The sequence below is a fragment of the Excalfactoria chinensis genome, chromosome 27, assembly GCF_039878825.1.
Source record: "Excalfactoria chinensis isolate bCotChi1 chromosome 27, bCotChi1.hap2, whole genome shotgun sequence".
Classification (NCBI taxonomy): domain Eukaryota; kingdom Metazoa; phylum Chordata; class Aves; order Galliformes; family Phasianidae; genus Excalfactoria; species Excalfactoria chinensis.
The window spans coordinates 678,704-691,881 of NC_092851.1; the positions used below are offsets into that span (position 1 = coordinate 678,704).

Sequence of the window (13,178 nt, forward strand, 5' to 3'; positions counted from 1 at the left end):
AAACCTCCCAAAACCCCTCCAACTCTCCTGAATCCCCCAAATTCCCCTCCAATCCACCCTGATGTCCTTTGGGGTCACTCCTTGACCCTATAACCTTTGAGTTCCCCCAAACCTATTGATCTCTTGACCCTATTGGGATCTCCCCTTGACCTTATTGGCTGTTGGGACCGATCCCCATCTGACCTTGACCCTATTGGGATCTCTCCCCTTGACCTTATTGGCTATTGGGACCCCTCCCCATGACCCTATTGACCTCTGGGGATCTCCTGACCCCATTAACCTTTGGGATCCTCTTGACCCCACTGACCCTTTGGACCCCCAGATTCCCAGATGGGGCTCCAGTGTGGGGCCGTGCACAGCTGCGTGTGGGGCTGCGGGATGCCGGGGGCCGGGGGGGTCGCTTCCTGAGGGGTCTGGAGCAGCAATGCCAGGTGAGACCCCTAAACCTACAAGGGGATTTGAGCTCACCCCTTCCCCATAACCCCGCCCCCTTCCCACTGACCCCTCCCCCTTATGGCCCCGCCCCCCAGGTGACAGAAGGCCACGCGTCATTGGATATATTCTTAGTGGGCGTGGCCAAAGCGGCGGGCGTGGCGCTGACCGACCTGCAGGGGGCGCTGCTGCGCCTGACGGTGGGCGTGGTCGAATCGGCAGGTGGGCGTGGCTTCGGTGAAAGGGGGCGGGGCCAGGAAGCTTTTGAGGTCTGTATGGGGTATTTGGGGTCCCAAAGCGGTTTTTGGCATCCCAAAGAGGTTTTCGGTTTCCCAAAGGGGTTTTTGGGGTTCCAAAAGGGTTTGGGAGCCTTTTGGGGGTTTTGGGGTTTTTGAGTTTGAGGGTTCCACGAAGATTTTGGGGTCCCTTTGGGATTTTGGGTTCCCATGTGATCTCAGTGGGATTTGGGGTCCGGAATGGGCGTGGCTACACGTGGGCGTGGTCACGATGGGGGCGTGGCCTGGCACTGTCCTATAGGGGGAGAACTCGTGGAGCGGGAGCTGCTGGTACCGCTGGTTCTGTCCCAATGGGTGCTGCAGCTGCAAAAGAGTGCAAGGTTCTTCGTGCCCGGAGCACCCTACACCCTCCTGGTGAGCAAATCTGTGCATGCTCGTGCAAAGGAGTGCGGATGTTTGCATGTTTGTTGCATGCTTTTGCATTCTTGTGTGAGGAGATGCATGCTTTGTGCAAGGTTGCGTGCATGCTCACTTGTGCAAGGTGGTGCAGCTATGTGCATGCTTGTGCAAAGCCTTGTGCATGCTTCAAGTGCAGCTATGGATGCTTGTGTGAGGCAGTGCATGCTTTGCACAGATATTCATGCAAAGGGGTGTGGATGTAATGTGTGCATGCTTGTGCAAAGCCTTGTGCATGCTTAGAGCATCCTTTTGCATGCTTCTGCAGGGTGATGCCTACTTGTGCAACACTTGTGCGAGGCAGTGCATGTGTGTGCATGCTTATGTGTGCATGCTTGAGGCCCACTGTGCACACTTGTGCAAGACAGTGGTGCCTTTTGCATGCCTTGGTGCACATCTGATGCATGTTCTGGTGCTCCCACAGGGCCGGGTGCTGCAGGCCGGGGGGGTCACAGCCCCACGGGTCCCCGTGAAGGTGACAGTGGGGGTGACTGGAGCCCCCTCACCAGCCCTCATAGAGCTGTGGGCAGACAACAGTGGGGACATCGCCGTCCCCATCAACGTCCACCAGGATGGAGCTGAGCGTGAGTGGGGACACGGGATGGGAGACGTGGGGATGTGGGATGTGTGCTATGGGAATCCATGCACTCTGATGTCTGTGGGACCCTCAGGTGGAGGCAGGACAACCCGGTGTCACCCCAGCACGGGCACAGCTGATGGTGACCCCAATGAGAGCAGTGTCGGGGCGCTTCCTGGTGCTGGGGGGTCCCCAGGGGTCTATCCGTCCTGGGGAAGAGCTGAGGCTGCAGCTGCATCATATAGGGCCGCCCCCCACCCCGCAGCGCTTCCATCTCCTGGTGAGCTCCAGCACTTCTGTGTTGCACACACTGTGTGTTGCATGTTGTGTGTTGCACGTTCCGTGTTGCACACACTTCGTGTTGCTTGAGCGTTGCATGTTGTGCACACGCATTGCCACGTGTGCATGCTGTTATATGCTGTGTTATGTCTTGTGCTACGTGTTGTGTTACGTGTTGCACACACACTGTGTGTTATGCATCTGCATTGCAGTGTGTGCGTGTGGGTTGCATGCCCTGGTATGCATGCTGCATTGCACATGCGTTGCTCACAATCTGCACACCCATCTGCATGCTGGATGTGTGTGTTGTGCATCTTATGTTGCATGTGCTGTCACACATCCCCCTGTTCCCGCAGGCAATGGCCCGTGGGAGGGTGCTGGCAGCCCACACGGTGGCCTCGCAGGTGACACTGACAGAGGTGACACTGCCGGTGACTTGGGGACCTCCTTTCCCTGTGATCCCCCATCATAACTTCATCTAAACCACCGTACTATGTTACAAGTAGCAACACCTCCTCCCAGCTAGCCCCATATGCGTTTTACCACAGTGTATTTTACAATAACCAGTAATTTATAGCACAAAAAGAAACACATATTAGAACAAGGACAAACAAGTATTGGGGGGACAACTTTCGCTTCATCCGTCCCCGGCCGTTTCCTTCGTGGGAGGACGGAACCACGGGTCGGGACTCCGCACTCGCCCCTGCGTCTCACTCACACCACACTCACACGACAACAATCATTTGTGAAGCTTAACCAAAGATGTTAAGAACACCGGTGCTAGTTGTTGACTTAGGTCACCTCTATAGACAGCGCTGTATGATACCAAGTATCCCAGGATGACCCAAATCACCCTGTAGGAGAGAGCAGACAAGCTCTGCCCTGTTAGCAATCACCTGAGAGCAATAGCTCTTTGACCATGCGTACGACTTACTGGCCCCTTTGTAGGCACTCCCTATGGAGTCCTCCTAACCCAGCCGGCAACCTAACCTGTGAGCTCACATCCCTCGGAGGGGAGCATGCCGACTCCTCTGTGCCCTGCGTAGGACGTCTCCTCACGACTTACGGGTCCCCCATTTCACATACCTGGTCCGCCGATAGAGGGTCCTTGTCTGCTCCTGCAGTGATCAGATGAGGGAGGGGAGTCCTGCCGAGAAATCTCGGGGCGCGCCAAAGGCGTCCCCTTTCTCAGCTGGTCCTGCAGCCGAACAGAGGAGGTCCCATCTGTGGTGCCAAATTGACTTGCGGAATCAAACTCTATAATCCAGAGACTGGTTATAAAGCAGGGATGTTTATTGCAGCGTTGCGCAGCGCCGGGTGCAAGGGGGATAGCTCCTCCAAACTTGCACACCGTAAGGAGAAAAGTGTGTTACAGATATAGGTCAAGCTAATACATCATCAATAGTCTCCTCCCCAGTTTGATTACATATTCATTACATTCCCTATGGCCCCATTCCTCGCAGCCCCATTCCCCCATTCCCTCTGACCCCATTCCCCGCGACCCTTGTCGTTGTTTTGGGATGACATTCTTCTTCTGTTTTCTTCTTGCTGTTATCTGATGTTATAGTTCTCCCATGTCAGCGTCGTCGTGCCCGGGTGTATCTAATCCTTCTTCTTGTCAGAGGTCTCCGGACAATTCCTTCTTATCTTTATTGCCCTCTTCTCTGCTTTTCTTTTGACTAAGTGTCTGTAATTCCCCTTTCTCTGTCCTCCCTTAACATAAACTATCTATCTGTAACTACCCTTTGCCTTAGAGAGGCCCCTTTTCCCTTTCTGTAGCAAAACGTTCCCCTTTCAGCTACTATGGAGTCCTTCTTCGCTATTCAGGGGTCCCACGGGCACAGCCCCGGGGTGGGGTTACGGGGACGGAGGGGTCCCGGTCCGGCCGCACTCACCGCCCGCCGCCCCGCACACGGCGCACAGCAGCAGCCCCAGCATCCCGCACAGCCACAGCGCTGCGCTCCGGGAACCGACGCACCCCGCGCCGCTCCTTCAGCTTTTGGGACTTCCCGGACCCTCCCCGCACTCCCATTGGCTCCTCCGCCTCCGTTCCGCCAATGGTGAACTGGAGTGTGCGTGACGTCACCGGGCGCTAGGCAGAATGAGCTCCCGCAGGTTGTGAAGCGAAACCGAAACCCATATGGAGACACCACCCTGATCCCAAAAGCCCACGGAGACACCAAGAGAGGCTGCAGAGTGTCTTTAATGGCAGCACCACGGCTCAGGGTCGGGGATGGGGACACGCAGGGACAGCTGGTGACAGAAGGTGTCCATCAGATGCTGCCTGCGGGGACGTGGGCTGAGAGATGGGGTCACTCAGCCCTCACTGATGGCAGTGGGGACAGGGTCAGGTTGGGGACGCTGTTACCTGAAGGGTAGTTGTGACCAGGAAGCGGGGTGTAACCTGTTGTGGAAATAGGAGGGGGGTGAGTGGGGTTCTTATCCCATAACGACCTACAGAGACCCCATAGAGATCCATAGGACACAGAGAGACCAATAGTGGGACACGCAGACACCCCACACCGACCCATCGGAAACAACAGCGACCCCAAAGGGACCCATAAGAACCCATAGAGAAAAGAAAGATCCACAACAAGCCATAGAGACCCATAGGAACCCCACAGAGACCCCCTTAGAGGTCCATGCAGTCCTTCAGTGTCTTACCCAAGCACCTACCTGGGCAGGGGGTTGGGCTCACCAGTAGTATCCATAGGGATACATAGAGACCATTAGAGGGATACGTAGATACCCCACACCGATTCATAGGAACCCGTAGAGACCCCTAAGGGACCCATAAGAGTCCATACAGAAAAGAAAGCTCCACAACAACCCATAGAATCCCATAGGAACCCCACCCAGGGAAGCTGAGTGGTGACCAGCTGTACACACAGCCATAACTGAACTGCCAGCCTCACCTGGCTGTGCTGCTGAGCATGCTGGGCTGCCTGGCCCTGCTCGCAACAGCACCCTGTCAGCTCTATGAATCCCTCCCAGCCCCCACAGTTCCACTGAGACAGTTATGTCTGGTAGAGAGATTCACACTGCACTGAATGTGCCGCAGCCAAGAGCAACTGAAGGCTTCAGAACCAAAGAAGTGAGACGAGGCGGTGCTGGAGCTCATCTCTTCCACGGAGCACATAAGGGCAGCACAGCAGTAACCCCGGTGGCAGCAGCACCAGGGCTGTTGTTGGAGCAGCACTCCTGGCTCCCCTCCTGCTCCCTATAGAGCTGCAGCCAGACGTACAGCACTGCTGTGCTGTGCCAGCTTGATTTAACAACACAGCTGAGAGCTGCCGGCACAAACAGAGGAGCCTGACTACGTTCATACAATGTCTTAAATAGAAGGCAGATAGAAAAGGAAAGGATCAAATATTTACAGTAACAATGGCAGACACAACATGGGCACAATCCCACCCAGAAGCATCAGAAAACCACTAAATACCCAGCTGAAGCACAGCATCACCACGGCATCCTCCAGCAGGGCCAGGGCTGCACTGTGCCCACAGCAGGGCTGGGATGGCTGCGCTCTGAACTGAGACAAGCAAAGCAAAGCACACACGTGTTGGCTTCCAGAAATCAAGTATTTCTTGAGTACATGAAGGACCTCAACTCTGAGCAGCAGGAGAACTCAGGACCATGGAATGCAGTCTGCCCATTTGGTTGACCAGTTCAGCTGTGCTTTAAGACTCATTGTGAAGCCTGCTTTAAAAAAGCATCACCCTGGGGTATCCAACCAAAAGAAAAGCTTTTTATTGTGTTTTTATACTATAAACTATAAGACTACGCAGTTCAACTGTCAATCATCTCATCAAGTTCAAGAAGGAGCTCATCCACATCCTTCCCTGGGTCCAAGCCAATTTCTGCTTCCAGGTTCCCTCCTGAGATTTCCCCCATGAACTTTTCCAAGTCATCTTCTACAGATAAGGGGGTCTTCCCAGCCCCAGTGGAGCTCAGCTGCTGCGCTTTGGCCACCGACTGGGAAGAAGCTGAAGCTGAACTCGAGTCCTCCGACTGCTCCACAGAGTCTGCTTGGCTTCCCAGCTGCAGTTCCAGGCTTGTTAGAAAAAGGAGGAGAACAATCAGCACACAACATCTCTTAACTGGAGGTACTTATTATTCCTGTGTTGGATTTGGGCATTCTTGAGCCCAACCCCCTGATCCTTCCCACACACCAAAGAGTTTCTGGCTGACGGCAAGACAAAGTGCTTAAGCAAAAGAAGTTGTGCTCCTCACCTGCTGGGGGGTTTCTCTGTGCCAGGCTTGGTGAGCAGGCTGACCTCCGGCAGGGCTGGAGCAGCAGCCTGGCAAGAAGGAAGACAAAGTCAAGGATTCCTCAGGAGATCCTTCCTCTGCAGCGCTTCTCCTTCAGCACTGCTGAGCCTGAACCCAACACGGGGGGCCAAGGGGCTCCTGAAGGACGTCAACAACCACGGGAAGGCTGCAGAGCACCTCAGCTCTTTGCAACAACGCAGCAGGAATGGACCAATCCCTTCACGCCACACAGGAATCCCAGGGCTGCAGAGCATTGTGCACACACTGCCATTCAGCCAGCATCCTGCACACAGCCACTGCTTTGCAAGGAAACCTGCACAACCTTTCAGTTCTCCACCCTTTCTGCAGCACTTGCATCTCAGGCTGAGCCTGACCAGGACAGCACTGACGCTTCCTCCCCTCCTTACCAAAGCTGCTTTTTTAGCTGGAGGCTCCTCATCTTCAGTGCTACTCAGAGGCTTCCCAGCTGCCACAGCAGAGCGAGAGATCTCAGCAGCCTTCCGCTTCCGTGCTCGCTTCCTGGAGGTGCTGGCTTTGCCATCCCAAGGCTTCACACACACCTGGCACTTGGCTACAGGAAGAAGAGAGAGCTGCTACCATTGTGCCTCCAGAGGACAAGGGAAACAGCCCTACAGCAGGAGAAAGCAACACACGGTCCCTCTGGACTTTTACCTTGGACTGGTTCTTCAGCAGCAGATGGCACAGCAGTCGGCACAGCAGCCACGTCCTCCTTCAGCTTCTCTGCTTCTCTCAGTTGCAGCTTCTCCTTTCTTGTCCCCTCAAGGCTCTTGGCTTGAGCCTTAGAATTTGGTGTACTCTGATCCCAAAGCTAAAAAGAAATACAGCAAGTGCAAACTAAGAACAAACACCAGGGAGAGTGTATGAAGGAAACACTGGAACACAGTTTCAAGCGTGTGCAATTAACAAAGGAAACTCACCTCTGCAGATGCAGAGACAGCTTTAGGAGAAGCCCTGCTCTGTTCCACACTCTTTTCCTCTTCTCTTCCAGATGCTTTCAAACAAGCAAAAAGAAAATCCCTTGGTCAACAGCAAGCAGATCAAGAAACCTGAGTGCCCGTGTTTCCTCCATCTGCTTCTTTCCTCCCATTCAATAACGAACCACAGAGAGAGGCGACAGCAGCAGTCCAGACATTACCCAAGCATTTGGTAAGAAAGAGCCCAGGCAGTTGGAAGCCAACTCCATTTGCTTGACAGGGGAAGCACTTGAGCAGAGCAGACAGTAAAGCAGCTGGTTACCTGCTGGCTTTGTGATGCGCAGCAACTTCCTCCCTGCTGGGGCAGGCCCGGGCTGTGCTGCTGCTGCTGGCACCTTTTCCCCGCTCTGCTGCATCCACAGGACTTTCTCCTGCTTGATTTCTTCCAAGCTTTTCATACGCACTTCTTCCAGTGCCTTGATTGGACGCGCTGGCTCTTCCAGTTTCACTTGGCCAGGCACAGATGGACGGACAAGTCTCCGCTTCTTGCGCTCACCCTCAGCTCTCTTCTCAGGCAGCAGCTCTTCTCCTTTTGGCTTCTCTTCTTCCAGCCCTTTGTGTTTCCTTTCAGCCAGGGCTTCCGACAAGCTTTGCATGGGAACTGCAGGGGAAGGCCTCAGCCCGGAGCTGGGATCCTCCACCTTACAGCACCCTTCTGCCTGGGGGGCAGCTGGGCTTTCTCCTCGCTGATGAGCTCTCTCAAGACGGATCTCTTCCAGAGTTTTCACGTGGATCTCCCCTGCTGGCTTGGCACCCTTCTCTGTCAGCAGCAAGAAAGGAGAAGCGCAAGGATGTCATACCTGCTTATGATCTGTCTGAGCACTAGTACGGCCCTGTCTCTCCTTCAGAGACTTCACGCCTTCAACCACAGAGCAGAACAAAGCAGGGATGCTGCATCAATGCCAGCTCTGTGCTCCCGTTTCCAAACGGGGCAGGAAAAAGAAGTTCAGATCCCAGGGATGAAGAGCTCAGCAAGCACGCAAAGAGAACGCTGCCAGGAAAGAAGAAGCAGAAAGCCTAGAGAATCTGTGCAGCAAACACAGACGACCATTTACCTCTCCTTGCTGCTCTGCCAACCTCAATCCTCTTCCCCAGCCTTTCTGCAAGGCTGCGCTTCAGCGGAAGGCCGCTGACATCAGCTACAGAGAGAAAACAACAACATTCCTCAGCTCATTTCTTGGGAGAAAGGTTTCTACAACAGTCAACCACAAACTTGGTTTCTTCCAAGGGGATGTTCTCAGATTCACCTTTCAGCTGCTACACTTGTGTGCCACTTGGAGTCATCACAGACCCACCACACACTTTCCTCCCTCCTCCTTCAGCACTGCCCTCCCATTGACGTGCAGGCAGCCAAACAACAGCTCACAAGCAGCCCTTACCTACAGAGGATTTCCGTTTTCCAGGTTTCTCAGCAAGATTCAATTGAACCACGAGCTCCTGCCCTAAAACAAAGGAAAAGAAAGGGCTTCTTTGACAGAATCCAACATGTCCCAAGTATCTTGACTGTTATTGATCCCTTCCAATCCCTTGCCACTAAATGCAAACAAAGGTACTCAGCATTACCCGGCTTTGCAGACAGCGTCACAGTTCTGACCACTGTCCGCACCTTCTCCTCTGGCACAGGAACAGCCCGAGATTGGAGCAGATGAGCAGGAACTCCTGAAGGCCCTTCTGATCCAAGGGAACAAACAGACAGTGTTTACAACCAGGAAAAGAAAAGCCACTGCCAACAACAAAAACCAACCTGACAGAACCGTCACAAAGACCAAAGCGCATTTGTTACTCATCGCTGTCCAATACGCAACAACCACTGCACGTCAATAAGAGAGGTGACTAATTGGCCTCCAAGTTGCTCTTGCAGTTCCCATCTAGAAGAGCAGCTGTCTGGATCTCAAACACCACGTTGCATGCTGAAGTAGCTCGATACCCCCAGCTAAAAATCCAAGTCTATCTCTCATGTAGCTCCCAGCCACCAGCAACTGCTGCTCCAAAACCAGCAGTGCAAGATCAAGGTTCCCTTCTGTGAACGGCTCTATTCCCCAACACAGTGCCAGCTATCTGGCTATGATCAGAAGGATCACAAAGTAGGGCACATGAACTCACCGCTTGGTTGTTTTCTTTTGTCCTTTTGTTTCTTCCCTTTGGTTCCTTCAGGTGTCTTGATTCCAGCATTCAAAGTGTCATCTGGGAACACAGAGCAGTGAATGAGACTGAGGGACAGAGGCACACGCTGAGGACCACAGCTCTGCAAACTGCCTCCTGCTCAGAAGCAGCCATAAGAAACCCTGTCAGCAACCCTACGTTCTGTAGTGTTTGTGCAATGAATTGCTTTGGAGTGAATTGGCAAGTTCTTCTGATTCATCCTGGAATACCTTGTTTGGTATCAGCATTCGATTTCCCAGTGGAAACGATCTGCAATCCATCCTGGTTTTCTTCAGCTGGTTGCTGGACAGCTGGTTTTGTTTCTTCTCCCTTCTCAGCAAGCTGGTCTGGAGAGGGAAAGAAACAATCAGCCTCTTCAGTTACGCAGTAGGAATTCAATCAGATTTCCCACCATTATGCAGCTCATACAATGACACTTCAGCCCACAGTTCATATTCTTAAGGACAAACCAAGTGATTACAGATGGGTTCCTTATTTCAACAGCCGTACTTACCTGGTAAACCCACAGAAGCAGTCTAAGATTCCAACCATAAGATCAAAAGCCACGTTCAAGATCCAAAGCAGCAGCAACCACACTCACCATCAGCATCACCATCTGCAGCATTGATTCCAGCTGCAGGATGTGTAGGGCTTGGGACATCCTTGGAGTTGTCCCCTTCCATCACTGCCCTCAACTGTGGAGAGGGATTGGACTGCACGGAAAGCTTGCTCTGCTGCAGTGTTGGCTGAGCTGCCTTCAGATCGTCGCCTGCAGACTCTGCTGGACTTGGCAGCGCAGCTACAGGAAGGAAAGGATCATCAGGAATGGAAAACTTGGATCCTAAGTGAACTCTCACAAGCACCCACAGTTCAGCTGGGCACCCATCTATCAGCTCACCATGAACGTTCCCTGGCACTCTTGACCACACTACACCCACCTGTGAGCAATAGAGTTCATCTTTCGTCCCTAACCAAGACCAACTCACTTTGGCTGGGTGGTAAGAAAAGCCCATTGAGGTGCCGTCCCTTGGTGTGATGAAAGGCACAGTTGGATTTCTGGCAGCCTCCTGGCTGGTTCTCCCAGTAGCAGGGAATCTCACTGCGTTTTTTCTGAGGACGGAAAGGAAGAAAAGCTGCTGGTCATGCGGACCTCAGATTTGCAAAGGGAGACTGAGCTGCAGATGATGCCAGTGAGCAGACTGCCACAAAGCAGCACTCCAACACCACTCTGAAGCGTGCGCAGGCTGGGAGCACCGGGCTCACTCAGCTTTCCTAGCATGCTGTGGGTGAGGACACCAGTTGAGAAGGGCTTCAACTAACACACCTTGCAGAATGCCTGTCTGATGCATGTGCTTCTTTAGCAGCTGTGGACAGAACACTGTTGGGATCTACTACAGGAATGTCCTGCTCTGATTTACCAATGCCATTCAGCTCTCTTCCCTCTGCTTCCTCCCAGCCCCCTCTTCACAATTTCAACCATCCTCCTTTCAAAGCAAATGAACCTAATCTGCACAAGCCCATTCAGCCCAGCTAAAGCAATGAGAAGTGGGTTTGGTGATGAACTCTGAGCAGCCAACACTCACCTGGATCTTCATGTGCCTGAACCTGCAGACCTTCCTGAAGCAGCGGCCCTCCTTCCACAGCGTGCAGATGGTTTCATTGCCCAAAGCAGCTTCACAGTGCCGGAAGCGACAGTTGTCTCCCTGGAACCCAATGGAAACACAGAGGAAAATGCAATAGTACAACCTGAGAACTGGCCGTGCTTTGAGCTCATTTGTAGCCAGTTGCCCTATTGCGCAATGCAATGAGTTATTCAGTTTGCCCAAGATCAGTAATGCTTCTACCTATTGCACCCCGTCCTCTGAACTGAAGAACTGAAAGAAAGAGATAGGAAGGCAACAACCCAAGCAGACCTTGTTACAAGTGGAATAGAAGTAGAAATAGCAATCCTCTCCGTTCTTCGACATGCTCGACGAGCTCCCAGAAGCAGTTCTGCTCTCGGGGATCTCTGTGCAGCTCTTCCTCTGCTCTCTCAAAGAGCTGGCTCGTGCTTCCTTGCACTGAGCGTCTTCTACTGCCTTGATCAGCGAAATCTTCTGTTGAAAAGGAACCCTGAGCAAAACAGCAACAAGCAGAAAAGAATGAGGAATGCCCACCCATCTTCCCAGCTTTCTCCTGTTCGTTCCATCAGTGTCTCAGGAGCAGTTGCTTCCAAACATTGCCCTCCTCAACGCTGGTCAAACTAGAGGAACATCAGCCTGACTCAGCACGGAGCCCCTGGGGGTGCACGGCTGCAAGGCCTCCAATGGAGCCCCTCCAACTGGATGGCAAAGTTTCCATCCCTCCTCCAATCCCGATAGAAATGCTGCCTTGTTACCTTTAGTACCTTCCCATCAGATTCCTCTCGGGCACATTCCTATGCTCCTAACAACCTCAGTGCTGCCCAGCACAGACGCCGGGCACCAACACGGCTCTGGACTCTGCACCGTGGAACACCCACCCAGCTCAGCACTTCTGTTCTGCTCACAATGGGAAGGGTTCTGGAATCGGGAGCATCAAGTGCACTAGAAATACCTCACGTCCCTCCGTTCCTTACGAGCCCTTCCCTTTGGAAACAAGAGAACCCCAGACACATCTGTTAGCACAGCAGCCCAAGTGCTAACCAGAAACCAAGCACGGAGCCCTGAGAGCTGTGCACAGGGAGTAACTCCGCAGCACTCGGCACATCTCTTTGCACTTTGCTTCCCATTTGGAAAGACTGTCTTTCTGCACCAGAATGCCAGTTCAGTTTTCGTGTCGTGAGATTTCAAGCTTGTTCTGGGCAAAAGAATTCCAGCTACACTGAGGTCACAGCAGCTGGGGGCTCAGTGCACACACACCAGTGCTGCCATCAGCTCAACCCTTGCCTAAAGAAGACTGCACAAATCAAGCATCCCATTGCTTTTGCAGCTTGCCTTCCTGAGCACCAAGCAGCACCATCTATTCTCTGCTCTCACTTTCCAGTTTGCTGACCTGCCTTTGTCCTGCAGAGAACTGCAAGAAGGGATGGGGATTTATTTGTGTGCTTCAACTAACACGCTAGAGGAAGACGACCACATTTTCCCAGCTGTATTTCTTTTGAATTAAGTGGAGATGTTTTGTAGAGGAGCGGGTTGGGATGTGGGTGTGGGCAGCTCAGCCTCAGTGCGTGGTTGGTTATGGAAGCTGGGTGTCAGCCCAGTTGGGTGGGGATATGCAGGGAAGCTGGGAGGAGCACCAAGGAGACCACATTGCAGCACACAGAGATGGCTATTGGGAAAACCAGAGCTGATCCAGGATGGGGAGCAGGCAGCCATCAGCATGGGGTCACAGAGGGGAGGTGATGAACGATGGGGGAGTAGGTGGGGGCAGTGAGCAGCAGGAGGAAGGGAAGAGGAGAGAGCAGTGGGTCCTCAGTACTCTGAGCAGCCAAACCAGGCCAAGGTCCGCTCACCCACCCCATCCCCAAGCACAGCACAGAGCAGGATGCAGGCAGGCTGAGCACAAAACAGCCCAACACTTTGTTTCACTGGAAGCCGTGCGGGCAACACATAACAGCATAGGAAGGAGAGCACCTGCAGCCTCACATCGCAGCGCCCCCTCACCTGTTCTCCCCAGCTCTGCCTCCTGTTCTCTATGTAACTCCGCAGTCACTGCACACAGGTTTCCTCCAGGTAATGTTTCCATCCCTCAGCATCACCACATTCCTCCCACTTCCTCTTGATGGGAACTGCCTCTGGAACCACCGCAGTGAATGTCATCGTGTCTTTG

General features: G+C 53.2%; 1 protein-coding gene across 1 annotated transcript; it reads right to left on the minus strand.

The window, feature by feature from the left end:
- Nucleotides 1–5,769: 5,769 nt before the first annotated feature.
- Nucleotides 5,770–11,555, minus strand: LOC140263045 (zinc finger CCCH domain-containing protein 11A-like). The gene is made up of 15 exons (XM_072357775.1): nt 11,303–11,555; nt 10,973–11,092; nt 10,376–10,499; nt 9,985–10,188; nt 9,620–9,736; nt 9,351–9,431; nt 8,811–8,918; nt 8,627–8,689; nt 8,303–8,386; nt 7,510–8,007; nt 7,191–7,264; nt 6,925–7,081; nt 6,660–6,823; nt 6,214–6,281; nt 5,770–6,034 (listed from the first exon to the last, which is right to left on the minus strand). Exons 1-15 carry the CDS (start codon nt 11,354–11,356, stop codon nt 5,770–5,772), a joined length of 2,181 nt encoding a protein of 726 aa, XP_072213876.1. The 5' UTR covers nt 11,357–11,555.
- Between the last annotated feature and the right edge of the window lie 1,623 nt (nt 11,556–13,178).

Coding starts and splice junctions, on each gene's coding strand:
- LOC140263045 (XM_072357775.1), bottom strand. CDS start 11,356: ATGTCGAAGAACGGAGAGGATTGCTATTTCTACTTCTATTCCACTTGT. Junction 9,432..9,619: donor GAATGCTGATACCAAACAAG/GTATTCCAGGAT, acceptor CTGTGTTCCCAG/ATGACACTTTGAATGCTGGA. Junction 6,824..6,924: donor TGCTGAAGAACCAGTCCAAG/GTAAAAGTCCAG, acceptor TTCTTCCTGTAG/CCAAGTGCCAGGTGTGTGTG.